This window comes from Platalea leucorodia, assembly GCF_965183815.1.
Source record: "Platalea leucorodia genome assembly, chromosome: 1".
In the NCBI taxonomy this organism is placed as follows: domain Eukaryota; kingdom Metazoa; phylum Chordata; class Aves; order Pelecaniformes; family Threskiornithidae; genus Platalea; species Platalea leucorodia.
The window spans coordinates 167,820,242-167,834,042 of NC_138823.1; the positions used below are offsets into that span (position 1 = coordinate 167,820,242).

A 13,801-nucleotide genomic window follows, 5' to 3' on the forward strand; every position below is an offset into this window, starting at 1 on the left:
ATCACCATTTCTGCCTTGCTCAGCAGCTCGGGGCAGGCTGTTGTCTGCAGCCTGAAGCACCCCAGAGCCAAGAACTACAAATCCGCTGCTCTGAGCACGTTCCTGAGCGTGACAAGTTCGGGGCAGTGCAGGAGCCCTTGCAGAAAGGGTCCCTCTCCTGGTCTCTCTAGAAACGTGAGGGATAAAAAATCCACCCACCATTTTGTTTTCCCCCCTGAGGTGCCAGACAGCTCTTCTACAAATACACAGGGAGGAGATGTCAGCCTTTTCTGACAGCAGAAGAGTTTACTGTGCGGAGAAACCCGACCCTTTGCCATGGGGTGCGGGACGTAGGCTTGAACTGCGTCGGGAGCGGTGGTTGTCCGACGTGAGAAACTGGAAAGTTTGAAGTGTTGGAGCTGAAATCTGCTGCCTGGAGAGAGCAGGGAGCCTCACTTAGGGCGAGGGGAGACGTAGGGGATCGTTAACCCCTTGGGTCGTGCACCTCTGGGGTCTGACAGAGCTTTGGCAGGTTCTGCCTTGGGGCAGCAGCCCGATCTTGTGTGCGTGAGGAGAATTAATACCTTGAAATCAAGACGCAATCCTGCGGCAATTGAACTTTTAATTGAAAGGGGCTCAATCCTTTTGGTGCTGAGGCTCAGGTACCTGTTTCAAACACCACGCAGAAGCCGATGAAAGGGGAGAGAGGTAGGGGGAGCGTCTTCAAAGCTGCATTTGCTGTGGTCTCTGCAGCGGATCAGGCAGGGAGAGCAGTCTCCCCATCGCTCACCAGCAAGTTACTGGGCTGAGGTCGGAGGGAGCGGGGCGAAACGCAATGGCTTAGTGAGATGTGGGATGTTGGAAAAGCTTAATAACGATAGGAAATATGATTGTATGAAATCAAGAAACAAAACCCAACTTCCCCCGGCCGGCTTGCGGTTGCATGTTGCGACAGTCGGCGCGTTCTGTGCGGCGCGGTGGGTCCCGAGCGAGCGTCCCCTGAGGCCGTGCGCTCTCTGTGACTGCAGGTGGAGTACTACAACCATCACACGGCCAGCTGGCACCCGGTGGCCAGCATGCTCAACAAGCGCTGCCGCCACGGAGCAGCTTCGCTGGGCAGCAAGATGTTCGTCTGCGGAGGCTACGACGGCTCGGGCTTCCTCAGCATCGCCGAAGTCTACAGCTCCATGGCGGATCAGTGGTACCTGATCGTCCCTATGAACACCCGGAGGAGCCGCGTCTCCCTCATTGCGAACTGTGGCCGTCTCTACGCGGTGGGGGGTTACGACGGACAGTCCAACCTCAGCTCGGTAGAAATGTACGACCCGGAGACAAACCGCTGGACGTTCATGGCCCCAATGGTGTGCCACGAGGGAGGGGTTGGCGTGGGCTGCGTACCTCTCCTGACCATCTGAGAAGAAAGCGTTTGGGGGGGGGCTGTCTTTTCAACGACAATCTGGGGAGAGGGGCAGAGAGGGTTTCGTGGTGCGATAGCCGCAGAGGTGCGTTTCCAGGTGCTCAAGTCTCATTCACAAACGTGCGCACACACACACAAAAAAAAAACCAAAAAAACACCTTGACAAAACAATCCCCACCCTTGGCTTTTTGGGCTGAGGGCTCCCGAAAGCTCAGACATTTTGAAATCCAGTGCGTCTACGTGCTGGTGCGAGCGAGGACCTGCCCGGCGCCCGTTAGCCGGTGCTGGGAGCTGCGGCTACGCCGATCCTTCCTCTCGCCGTTGGTTTTCCCAATAGCCCTGCGGTCCGCTTTCGGCTGCACCTCTGGGAAGTGCCGTTGTAGGCCGGGGGAGGGAGGCAGGCTTCATTGCGACAGAAAAACGGCCGCTTTTAATGACTTTGGAAATACATCTGCGCCGTCCCTCAGCAGCAAAGCGACCCCCATACCCCAGGCGTGTTCGGGTGTCGCGGTGGCTTGCTGCCGGGCGCGGGCGGCTCCCACCCCACTTACCACAACGGAAAAAAAACCACCGGCGTCGGTTCCCGGACCGCATCCAGGCTCTGCGTTTTAAGGTGCTGCTTACACAAGGCACCGCTGGCTTCTCGCAGCGGAGCTGTGCTTTCCTCAGCTCGATGGGGAAAACTTCTCCACAAGAGCCGCACGATGGAGAAACTAGGAAGAGGAAAACGGGGCGGTTAAACCATCGAATGGTTTAGGCAAGCTTTGGAGGAGAAGGCTGAACGTAAATGACACTAAGCAACACTCAGGATTTCAAAATGGGAAATAGGCCAAGGTGTGAATTCTAAAGCTGTCCTGTAAATTAAATATCGATATATTTTCAAAGTCGATGCTTAAGAGGCAGTGGAGTAGAGCGCAGCCACGATCTTTCAGGAGGGGCAAGAAAAATATGTGTTGGATTTGTCAGCTCTGGAAGGCCACCGCTGTGCCGGTGCGGGGAGCCGCTTCGGGCAGCGCAGGCAGAGAAATCCCGCGCGGGGCGAGCGTCCCTGCGAAGGGCCAGGGCCAAAACCACGCGGTGGCGGAGCTGGCAGCGCTGTGGCAGCGGTGAGATCCGCGCTTTGGGTGTTTTCCCTTTTGCCACGCTGGGTAAAGGACTTTGCGGTGGGTTTTGTGCCGGGAAACTTTCTGTGCCGGGGCCGAAGCAGCCGCCTGCCGTGAAGCGGGGTGCAGGCAGCGCGGCGGCTCCCTGCCTGCGCCCAACCTGCCTGCGCCAGCTCTTCAGCGCTTTTCCTGCATGACTGCGACCCGCCATCCCGCCGGCGCTCTCTTCCACCCCCGTCTCCTCCCGGGCCGCCCTTCGGCAAAGCCATACCTCCTCACCGCGGGCAGGGACGGGCAGGGGCTGCTGCCAGCCCTGCCTGCTCGGGAACTCGACACTAATCCCGCCGGCAGCGGCAAAGGGACGGGGGAATCTTCCCGCTTTGTCCCGCCCGATCCCGGTGTTTCGGGGGGCTCGGAGCTCCTGTCCCCCACCTTGCACCGAGGCGGGGGGAGCCGGCCCCCAAATCCAGCCCCCCCTGCTTGTTCATACCTGACTCCCAGCACCGCTCGGGATTTTAACTTTGGGTGTATATGTGGATGTCTATATATTCAGGTACTATGTATATTTTAGATCTATATAATGAGCATATCTGGCTATCGATGTGATCTGTCGGTATATATCTATTTCCTCCGTGTACATCAACGGCCGGGTTCACTGGAGGGGGAATTCATTCGGGGTTTCCATGCTGCTAAGACTCTTCAAAAAGGAAAAAGAAAAAAAAAAAAAAACCACCATTGGAATCAAAGCGAAGTTGCTTTTCGGGCTGTGAATTGCAGAAATAACGGAGCTGGAGCCGCGGCGGGGTCTTTGCGGAAGGGGCGGCCGCCGTCCCCTCGGGGGGAAGGATGGCGCCGTGGGTTCCCCTCTCCCTGCCCCGCTTCCCCAGCGTCGCCGAGCCTCGGACCTGCCTCTGTCTCCCGCCCCGGAGCATCTCCTCTTCTCCAGGCCGCGTCCCGATGGCCGCCCTGCGCAGAGGCGGCTTCGGCGAGCGCGGGGCCGCGCTCCCGGCGTGCCCTCGTCCCGTCTGGCGTCCCTTCTCCCTCCCAGCCGGGCCTTCATGTCCGTAAGGACGCAAATATCGGATCCAATACCCTTGGAAGAGCAGGGGCTTAAAGGCCTGCTACAGCCGGGGCCGCCGGTGCCCCGCGGGCTCCCGCACTGGTGCCCAGCGGCGCGGTGGCCCTGGGGCCTCGGCTGTCCCCCAGCCACGCTGCTCGCGCTCCCCGGCTTTCGTTCCCCAGGGATTTCTTTGCTTTTCCTTCGTGGATGAAGCAAAGGGAAAGGGGAGCTCCCGGCCCTTCGCCTGCCGGTGTCCGTAAGGGGACAGAAAACTACTGAATTTTGGGGGAACCAGCCCCGGTCACGCAGGGACCGGGAACTCGTGGGAGAGCGTTGGTCCGCTGGGTGCAATCCTCGGTAAATCCCACGTCCTCCAATTCAAGGAAAACCTCAAAATTTTGCAAAACGCATCGAAGATCCTCGCAATAGCGGCACGTTTCCGCGTCCGCAAACCACGCCGCCCTCCCTGCCCTCGCGCCGGGGGCTTTCGCCACGTTGCTTCTCCCCGCCGCGCACGCCGACCCCCGGCCCCCCCAAAGGGCGCTTTTACTCTCACTTAACCTTTTTTATATTAAAACCAAGAGAAATTCATCCCCTGGCCGGTTGGTGCGGGGTCTTTGGGCGAGGTGGGGAGGGGTGCGGGTGTGACGGCCTGACCTCCCCCTGGGGACGGGGTGTTTAGGTGAATCTCAGCTCTGAGCAGAGCGAGAGGGATTTAAAAAAAAACCCAAAAACTGGAAAGAAAAAGGGAGAGGGGAGGGGGCTCCTGGTTTTTCTCTCCGTAGGAGCCGGGAGGATGCCCCGGCTCCCGGCTCGGGAGGAGCGGGACGGTGTGCGTGGCTGGATGGATCCCGCACCATCGGTTGTACCACCCTGCCACGAAACTGGGAGCGAGCGAAGGGAAGGGGCCGCGGCGGGGAATCGGCCCTGCCGAGCCTCCGGCATCGCCGCATCCCTGCCAGATCCCACCGCACCGCGCCAAGGAAAACACCGGCAACCCGATCCCTTCGCCGCCGCGGCGGGGGCCCGGTGTTTATCCTGGAGGCGAAGCCGGCCGAGGCGGGGGGCCCTGAGCCGAGCCGATTCCCTCGTCCTCCGGCTCTTCCCCGGCCGCATGGCGCTGGTGCTGGGAGCCGTGCTGCTGGCGGCGGGCGCCGCGGTCCCGCCGGGGCTGCCGGCTCCCCGCGACCTGGCCCGGTCGGTGCTGGAGACCCACGGGCAGGAGCTGAGGCTGCTCAAGCTGCTGGGAGTCGCCAGGACGGTAGGAGCGGGGTGGGCGATGGGGTGGGCGCAGGCGGGTGCCCCCGGGCACCCTTCCCCTTGGGAAGCCACCCACGGCTCCGTCCTTTTTCCCCCCGCCGGCAGACGTTCGACTGGGGCACCCATTTCAGCATCAACTTCACCGCCCGCCAGCCCGCCTGCCCCAAAAACCTCCCCGACCGCCGCGGCGCCGGCTGCCGAGCCCGGCCGGGCAGGGTAAGGGTGGGAGCGGGTCCCCCCGAAACGGGGAGGGGGACAGCGGGGCGTCCGCGGGGTGCTGAGGGTCGCTACGTCCCCAGGTCCAGCGCTGCACCGCCCAGGTCTCCGTCTTCGCCTTCCTGCCCGACGTGCCGCTGTCGATGGTGGAGTGCGGCCGGGAGCTGGTGAGGGCTCCGGGTCCCCCATCCCCGGGGGGGACAGCGCTGGGGACGCGCGTCCCCCCCGCTCTGGGGACGTTTTTTGGCTGCAGGGTGAAGCCCACCCTTATTTCTCCCCCCCGCAGGCCGGCGGCAGCACCCAGCCCCGCTCTCCCGGCGCCCCGCCGGCCTTCGGCGCCAGCCCGGGTCACCCATCATCATCATCGCCCTCGCAGCCGCGTCCTCGGCCCCCCGCTGGCGCGTCCCTCCTGGGGACACCCCGCGGGGCCCTGTCCCCTGCGGGGCTGCAATAAAGATATTTCGGGGTCGCACGTCTGCGTGTCGGGGGGTGACGGCGGCGGGGGGCAGCGGGGGCACCCCCGGCGTTGGGCAGCGGGGATGGGGCGAGCCCGGGGGGCAGCACCCCGGCATCGGTGTCACCCCGGTCCCTGCGGGTCCCTGCGCCCCGCTGGGAAGCGGGGACGGACCCCGAGGGCTCCCGGTGCCACCAACCCCCCCCACGGGGCTGCGAGGGCTGGGGACAGCCCGGGGAGCGGGGCCGTGTCCCCACGGGGGACCGGGGTGCCACCGCCCGCCCTCGGGACCCCGCCACCCCCTGCGTCCCCCCCCCAAAAAAACCCGCCGCTCTGCGGGCTGGGGCCCGGCGTTTCCGAAGGGGGGAGGCGAGCGCCGGGGCGGGTTCCCCAACCTCCCGCCCGGGGATAAAAGGGGACCCGGGGGCGGCCGTGGGGACAAGGATGCCGGGCTCCTGGGCGCTGGTGCTGGCGGTGCTGGGGGGGGCCTGCGCCCTCCCCGCCCCGGCCCCCCTCGCCTACACCCAGGCGCTGGCCCAGGCCGTCGACTCCTTCAACCAGCGCCCCGAGGTGCCCAACGCCTTCAGGCTGCTCAGCGCCGACCCCGAGCCCGCCCCGGTGAGTGCCACCCCCCACTCGTGACAGACCCCCCCCCACCCACTCGCCACCTTCCCCTCCCCCGCGACCCCCCCCACTCATCACCCCCCGCTCCTGAACCCCGCCCGCCACCCCCCACCCGCTCACGGACCCCCCGCCCACCACCCCCCCCATCACCCACCCCTCCTGTGACCCCCACCCACTCGTGAACCCCCACTCACAACCCCCCCACTCACCCATGACCCCCCCAACTCATGACCCCCCCAGCCGTGAGCCCCCGCTCCTGACCCCCACCCACTCGTGTCCCCCCCACTCCTGACGCCCCCACCCACTCGTGACCCCCCACCCACTCCTGTCCCCCCCACTCCTGACCCCCACCCACTCGTGACCCCCCACCCACTCCTGTCCCCTCCACCCACTCATGTCCCCCCCACTCCTGACCCCACCCACTCGTGACCCCCCCACCCACTCGTGTCCCCCCACTCCTGACCCCCACCCACTCGTGACCCCCCACCCACTCGTGTCCCCCCACTCCTGACCCCCACCCACTCGTGACCCCCCACCCACTCCTGTCCCCTCCACCCACTCATGTCCCCCCCACTCCTGACCCCACCCACTCCTGACCCCCCCCACCCACTCGTGTCCCCCCCACTCGTGACCCCCACCCACTCGTGACCCCCACCCACTCCTGACCCCCCCACCCACTCGTGTACCCCCCCACTCCCGACCCCCCCCACCCCCACTCGTGTCCCCCCCACTCGTGACCCCGCAGGGCGTCGAGCTGAGCACGCTGCGGACGCTCAACTTCAGCATGATGGAGACGGAGTGCGCCGCGAGCGCCCGCGTCAACCCCGACGACTGCGACTTCAAGGAGAACGGGGTGAGGGGGGGGGGGGAGGGGAGGGGGCGCCGGGGGCGCGGGGGTCCTCAGCCGGGGGCCGCGGGGTGACGCCGGGTGCCCCCGCTCCCCCCAGGCCATCAAGGAGTGCTGGGGGCCCGTGCAGTTCCTGCAGAGCTCCCCCGAGATCGACCTGCGCTGCACCGACGCCTCCGCCAACGTGAGCTGGGGGGGCGGCACCCGCGGGCGGGGGCACCCACGGGTGGGGGCACCCACGGGTGGGGTGGCAGGGCGCCAGCGCTGGTGTCCTTCCCCCCGCCCCGTCCCCAAAAAGGGACACCCCCAGGGTGCTGGCCCGCCGCGACGGCGCCGGCCCGCGGGTGGCGGAGGGTGGGATGGGGGGGTCCTGGGGCACCCGCGGGGTGCAGGGTGCCGGGGTGCAGGGTCCTGCCAGGGTGCTGGGAGCGGGGTCCTGGGTGTGGGATCCCGGGTGTGGGGTCCTGGGTGGGGTCCTGGGTGTGGGGTCCCGGGTGTGGGGTCCTGGGTGGGGTCCTGGGTGGGGTCCTGGGTGCGGGGTCCTGGGTCCTGGGTGCAGGGTCCCGAGTGCGGAGTCCTGGGTGGGGTCCTGGGTGCAGGGTCCTGGATGGGGTCCCAGGTGTGGGGTCCCAGGTGTGGGGTCCCGGGTGCGGGGTCCTGGGTGGGGTCCTGGGTGCGGGGTCCCAGATGTAGGGTGCTGGGTGCAGGGTGCTGGGTGTGGGGTCCCAGGTGTGGGGTCCTGGGTGTGGGGTCCTGGATGTAGGGTGGTGGGTGCAGGGTCCTTGATGCGGGGTCCTGGGTGGGGTCCCAGGTGTGGGGTCCTGGGTGGGGTCCCGGGCGCAGGGTCCTGGGTGCAGGGTCCTGGGTGGGGTTCTGGGTGTGGGGTCCTGGGTGTGGGGTCCCGGGTGCAGGGTCCTGGATGGGACCCCTGCTGTGGGTTCCTGGGCGCGGGGTCCCGGGCGCGGGGTCCCGGGTGTCCCCCCCACCCCAGTGACCCCCTTGTCCCTCCGGCAGCCGGTTCTCGTCCAGCGGGGCCGGTTCGGGCGCTTCCTGGGCAGGATCCGACGCTTTCGGCCCAGGATCAGCTTCAGCCTGCAGGCCCGGGGCTCCATCCGCCTGGGCTGAGCGAATAAAGGGGCCGCTGCCGCCCGCTCTGCCTCAGCCGCGCTCCTCGCTGCCTCCGGGGGAAACTGAGGCCCACGGGGAGGGAGGGGGCGCGGGCAGCAGCCGGGGGGGGCTCCTCTCCCCGCGTCGTTCGCCGCCGTCGCCGCGCGCGGCCCCCTACCCCGGCCCCGCCGACGTCCCCGCCGTGGGGAGCGAGGGGCTCGGCCCCGCAGGGACGGGGGGTGGCACTGGGGACGGGGCCCAGCTTCGCTGCGGGGAGCCAGCGTGGCATCATCGTCCCCATGGTGCCATCATCCCCATGGCGTCATCATCCCCATGGCGTCATCGTCCCCATGGTGCCATCATCCCCATGGCGTCTTCATCCCCATGGCATCATCGTCCCCATGGTGCCATCATCCCCATGGCGTCTTCATCCCCATGGCATCATCGTCCCCATGGTGCCATCATCCCCATGGCGTCTTCATCCCCATGGCATCATCGTCCCCATGGTGCCATCATCCCCATGGCGTCGGCGTCCCCATGGCGTTATTGTCCCCATGGCGTCATCCTCCCCACGGCATCATCGTCCCCACGGCGCCATCCTCCCCACGGCGCCATCCTCCCCATGGCATCATCATCCCCACGGCGCCATCGTCCCCATGGTGCCATCAACCCCACGGCATCATCCTCCCCACGGCGCCATCCTCCCCACGGCACGTTGTCCCCAAAACCGGTGGCGGTGGCAGAGGGGAGGCGTGGGGGGGCCCCGGGGCTCTGCCCCCCGGGGAGGCGCAGGGGAAGGGCCGGGGGTTCAGCTCCCGGGGACCCCCATGGCGCAACCCCTGCCCGGGGCGGGGTCCGGGCATCGACCTCGGCCGTGCCACCGGGGCCGTCCCCGGCGGTTTGGGATGGGGACGCCGGGACACGGGGACCCCCGCGAGCCAAGCGCGGCCACTCCGGGGTCGTGGCTGCAGCTGCGGCTCCGGTGGCCCCGTGGGACCCTGGGGATGTCCCCTCCTGTCCCCTGCACCCCTGCAATGGGCCACCGGTCCCCTGGGCTTGTGCCCCACGCCCCCCGCGGGGTCCCCGCGGCTGGCGCAGCCTCCCAAGGGACCCTCTGGTCCCCAGGGTGTCTCGGGGCACAGTGCGGGGACCCAGCCCCGCGGCCGCTGCCAGGATGAGGCCCCGGGGAGGCGGCGGTGCCCGAGCCGGGGGGCCGCCCCTGCTCCCCCCACCCCAGCACCCTCCTCCATCAGCGTCACCCCCCACCCCGCGTGTCCCCGGTCCCCAGCACGGGGTGACGGCGGCAGGAGAAGGCACGGCGGGGCTGGGAAGCAGCTTTATTGGGGGAAAGGGGGTGTCGGGGGCGGGGGGTCCCCGAGATGGCGGCCTCCAAGGCGGGGGGGGGGTCCCTCATCCCCTCCTGATGGTCCTGACGAGCTCGACGCCAGCGGCCACCGTCCTGAGGGCCACCGGCACCAGGTGCCAGTAGCGCTTGACCCGGACGGGCTGTGGGGAGAGAAGGCATCATGGGGTGGGGGGACACCATGGGGACCCCCCCGAGTCCCCCCTCCAGGCCCTGGGGTCGCATCCCCCACCCCGGGACCCCCCCAACTCACATCCTCGGTGGAGTCCACGCAGGTGATGTCGAGCACGGGGCGGCCGCCGCGCTGGGGCACGGGCGCCGAGCAGTCCTTGATGAGCTGCGGGGAGCGAGGGGCTGAGCGTGGGGACACGCTGCGGGGGGGGGGGGGCTGTCCCCAGGTTGGGGACCCCAGGGGAGGGGGGGTGACCCCCCGCCATGAACCCCCCCAAGTCTCTCACCCCATCCTCCTTGAACTCGCAGATGTCGAGGCGGGCGCCCGAGCGCGCCGGGCACTGCGTCTCCATGATGGTGAAGTTGAGGCGCTGCAGGGAGCTGAGCTGGACGTCCTGCGGGGACGGGGACGGGGACGGGGACGGCGCGGTGACACCCGCCAGGGAGGGATGGCACCCACCGCTGGGTGCCCGGAGCCAAGCCGGTGGGGACCATCCCACCCCACTCCCCGAACCCCCCGCCACACGTAGGTCCTGGCGTCCCCCCGATCTCCCCGTGGGGACACGGGGGGACCCGGCAGCGTCCCCAGGGCGGTGGCACTCACCGGGGCGGGCTCGGGGTCGGCGCTGAGCAGCCTGAAGGCGTTGGGCACCTCGGGGCGCTGGTTGAAGGAGTCGACGGCCTGGGCCAGCGCCTGGGTGTAGGCGAGGGGGGCCGGGGCGGGGAGGGCGCAGGCCCCCCCCAGCACCGCCAGCACCAGCGCCCAGGAGCCCAGCATCCTTGTCCCCACGGCCGCCCCCGGGTCCCCTTTTATCCCCGGGCGGGAGGTTGGGGAACCCGCCCCGGCGCTCGCCTCCCCCCTTCGGAAACGCCGGGCCCCAGCCCGCAGAGCGGCGGGTTTTTTTGGGGGGGGGACGCAGGGGGTGGCGGGGTCCCGAGGGCGGGCGGTGGCACCCCGGTCCCCCGTGGGGACACGGCCCCGCTCCCCGGGCTGTCCCCAGCCCTCGCAGCCCCGTGGGGGGGGTTGGTGGCACCGGGAGCCCTCGGGGTCCGTCCCCGCTTCCCAGCGGGGCGCAAGTTGGGGATGTGGCGGCACAGGGACACCAGGGCGACAGCGGGAGCGTTGCAGGGACGTTTATTGCAAGCAGAGCGCCGGGGCGGGGGGCGCGGGGCGGGGGGCAGACGGCGTCGCCCGCTCAGGCTTTCGGTTTTTTGAGGTTGAGCTTGTCGCGGATCCAGATCTTGCTGCGCTGGAAGAAGGCTCTGAGACGCGCCTTGATCCTGGCAAAAATGTCGGCGAGCCTGGTTTTCCCGGTACGGCCGAGCTGGGAGGAGAAGTCAAATTTCGGGGAGACGGGAGGGGGGCCGGGCGACCCCCTGGCGACGTGCCCCACGGCAGCCAGGGAGGGGTGCGGGTGGCGAAGGCAGGGGACGCAGTGGGGACGGCGCCATTTCGGCCACCTCCTTACCACGGCGGGCACCGTCTCGCAGGAGAGCTCGACCATGGGCTGCTGCTGCTCGAGGAAGACGGAGCCCCGGCACCAATTCATGCCCTGCGGGGAAGCAGCGGGGGACGTGGGGAAGACGAGGCCGAGAGGAGCCCCGAACCCCCCTCCCCGTGCCTCAGTTTCCCCATCGGCTGCTCCCCGTCGGGGACGGCAGCGGGCGGGACGTGGGACACGGGACGAAGCCTCACCCTCAGCCAGGGGCTCCTGCAGGCGGCGGTGGCCGTCCCCGGGGCTCGGCACGAGGTCTCCTCGACGGCGAAGCTCAGCTCCCGCTGGTTCTGCAGGTCCCAGGGCTGGGCGAGGGGACAAGGACCCATCAGGGACCGCTGTCCCCAGTGCCCAGCCCCGAAACAGGCTGGATCCGTCCCCGAGAGGGGCCACATCCAGCCTGGAGATGGATCAGACTCAGCCCCAACTTGGGTGGGCTCCATCCCCACAGCAGGGCAGATCCAGCACCAAAACGCGGCAGTTTCAGCCCCGAGAAGGGCCAAATCCTGCACCGCCCGGGCCCGGTGCATCTCCCGGCACGGAGGAGCTCAGCACTCACCCAGCCGGGCTGGTGCTGGACCTCCCGGAGCTGCAGGACGTAGGGACTGACTGCCCTCATGTTGAGCAGCTCCACGGCCGCCGAGACGGCGTCCTCGTAGCTCACAACCCACGACGGGGACGGCGGGACAGATCCAGCCAACCCTGGCGTGGATCCATCCGACCCCGGCGTGGATCCGGCGGGCTCCGGCGTGGTGGCTCCGGCCAGCCCCAGCAGCACCAGCAGCAGCGGCAGCACCGCGCGGCACGGCCTCATCCTGCCTCCTGCCACCCCTCGTCGTGCCGGGGAGCTCTTTTATGGGAGCTGCCCCGGATGGGCCAGCAGCGCCGTCACGGGCATTCCCGCACGTTGACGCTTGCCCTTGTGCCGCTGGGAAATTCCCGGTGGGCCCAATCCGGCTGGGAGCTGAGTCCGTCCCCCTTTGGTCCCCGGGCCACGGGAGTGGCTGTCCCAGCCCTGGGGACGGGCGCTGCCGGCCACCTCCGGGGCTCAGCAGAAGGGAGGCCACAGGGTTTGGGGTCTCCCTGCCGCGAGGGTCCCCGTGGGAGGCCACCGTGCGCCCGGGGAGGGGGACAGCGAGGACAGGGGTGATATCGAGTCACAACGTGGCCACGGAGGGTGCCGGCCCCGGGTACCACGAGCCGCCGCGCCGGGGCAAGGTGCACCCCAAGGTGACCACCAAAGGGCCGAGCCGGGTTTGATGGGGACGTAGGGTGACACCACGTTGGGTTTCTCGCCCCCCTTCGCCCCCAGGGCTGGATGAAGAAGCCACCCTGCCCCACGGCCGGGGCTTTCCAGCCCCCGCGGGGGTGTTTTATGGCTGGGTGGAGTGGAGAAGACATCTGTCCCTCACGGCAAACAAGCCGCGGTTGACCAAACACCAGCCTTGGGAGCGTTCGCCCTCTCCGAGGCCAAGCAGGAGCCTCCAGGAGGACGTCAAGAACCCTGCCCAGAAGATGACCCTCCGTTCAACCGCCCTCCGCACCACGAGGGGAAGCCCAAAGCCACCCAACAGGTTCAGAGCTCCTGGCCGGTGGAGCTCATCAAGTACCTTCTCCCACGGCTTGTAAATCAAGCGGGGACAAGCGTGCCCGGGTCAGAGCTGGTGGGTGGCATCTGGGAAGTCCCCAGGGACGGATACTGTCAATCACAGACCCATAGGACAGCCCAGGTTGGCCATGGGAAAACCCAGGTCCAACCAGGTCCAACCTTCCATGGAGAAGGGAGCCTAGATGGGATTATCTCACTCCAAGTTCATCTTGAGAACCTCCAGCGATGGGGACTCCACCGTGTCCCCAGGGACGTTCTTCCAGTCAACAGCCGGTCTCACTGCACAACCTAAGTTGAGATGAAACCTCTCCTGTGCAACTTGTACCCGTTGCCCCTTGTCTTCTCCACGTGGCTCCTTGCGAAGAGGCAGCCTCCACCCTTCGAGTACTGGACTACTGTGATGAGGTCCCCCCCGAGCCTTCTCCTCCCCAGGGAGAAGAGACCCAACTCCTTCAGTTGTTCCTCCTACAGCAGGTTCTCCAGCCCTCTGGCCATCGTCCTGGCCCTCCTTGGGACCTTCTCCAGTCTGTCTGCATCCTTCTTGACCTGTGGGGACCAGAACTGGACACACCGGCCCAGGGTTTGCCTGGAGGATGGCTTCCTGAGCCAGGCAATGGAGGAGCCAACGAGCTCCACTGGACCTCCAGCGTACAAACAAGGAGGAGCTGGTTGGAGATGAGAAGGTCAGGGGCAGCGTTGGCTGCAGTGACCATGGGATGATGGAGCTCAAGATCCTGAGAGGAGGGAGCTGGGCAGAAAGCAGGATCACCGCCCTGGACGCTTCCAGAGAGCAGAATTTGGCCTCTTCAGGAACCTGCTTGGAAGAATCCCGTGGGATACAGCCCTGGAGAGATGAGGGGTGCAGGAGAGCTGGTTGATTTCCAAGGATGATCTTCTCCAAGCCAAACAACGGGCCATCCTGGCAGGCAGGAGACAAAGAAAGGTGGCTGGAGATCTGCATGGACAAGCAAGGGGCTCCTGACCGAGCTCAAGGACAGGAGGGACGCGTACAAGAGGTGGCAGCAGGGACAGGTGACACAGGAGGAAGGTACAGACGCTGCCCGAGGTGCAGGGCTGGGTTTGAGGAAGCCAAAG

General features: G+C 67.5%; 4 protein-coding genes across 5 annotated transcripts in view; 2 read left to right on the forward strand and 2 right to left on the reverse strand.

Moving 5' to 3' along the window:
- The window catches only part of KLHL18 (kelch like family member 18), a 28,429-nt gene extending 24,697 nt beyond the window's left edge, over window positions 1-3,732 (forward strand). For both annotated transcript variants that reach the window (XM_082323599.1, XM_082323600.1), the window contains exon 10: window positions 1,008-3,732. In XM_082323599.1, the coding sequence (XP_082179725.1) occupies window positions 1,008-1,394 (387 nt within the window). In that variant the 3' untranslated portion in view covers window positions 1,395-3,732. The remainder of the gene's footprint in view (window positions 1-1,007) is intronic.
- Window positions 3,733-5,933: 2,201 nt separating this feature from the next.
- On the forward strand, window positions 5,934-8,085 carry LOC309596004 (cathelicidin-2-like; the record flags this gene model as incomplete). Its single annotated transcript, XM_082323687.1, has 4 exons — window positions 5,934-6,107; window positions 6,859-6,966; window positions 7,061-7,144; window positions 7,975-8,085. The coding sequence occupies 4 exons, from the start codon at window positions 5,934-5,936 to the stop codon at window positions 8,083-8,085; spliced, it is 477 nt and encodes a 158-aa protein (XP_082179813.1).
- A 1,392-nt stretch (window positions 8,086-9,477) lies between these two features.
- LOC309598840 (cathelicidin-3-like) lies at window positions 9,478-10,379 on the reverse strand (the record flags this gene model as incomplete). The annotated part of the gene is made up of 4 exons (XM_082329827.1): window positions 9,478-9,573; window positions 9,684-9,767; window positions 9,889-9,996; window positions 10,206-10,379. 4 exons carry the CDS (start codon window positions 10,377-10,379, stop codon window positions 9,478-9,480), a joined length of 462 nt encoding a protein of 153 aa, XP_082185953.1.
- A 418-nt stretch (window positions 10,380-10,797) lies between these two features.
- On the reverse strand, window positions 10,798-11,911 carry LOC309598847 (cathelicidin-B1-like; the record flags this gene model as incomplete). Its single annotated transcript, XM_082329839.1, has 4 exons — window positions 10,798-10,926; window positions 11,071-11,154; window positions 11,298-11,435; window positions 11,657-11,911. 4 exons carry the CDS (start codon window positions 11,909-11,911, stop codon window positions 10,798-10,800), a joined length of 606 nt encoding a protein of 201 aa, XP_082185965.1.
- Between the last annotated feature and the right edge of the window lie 1,890 nt (window positions 11,912-13,801).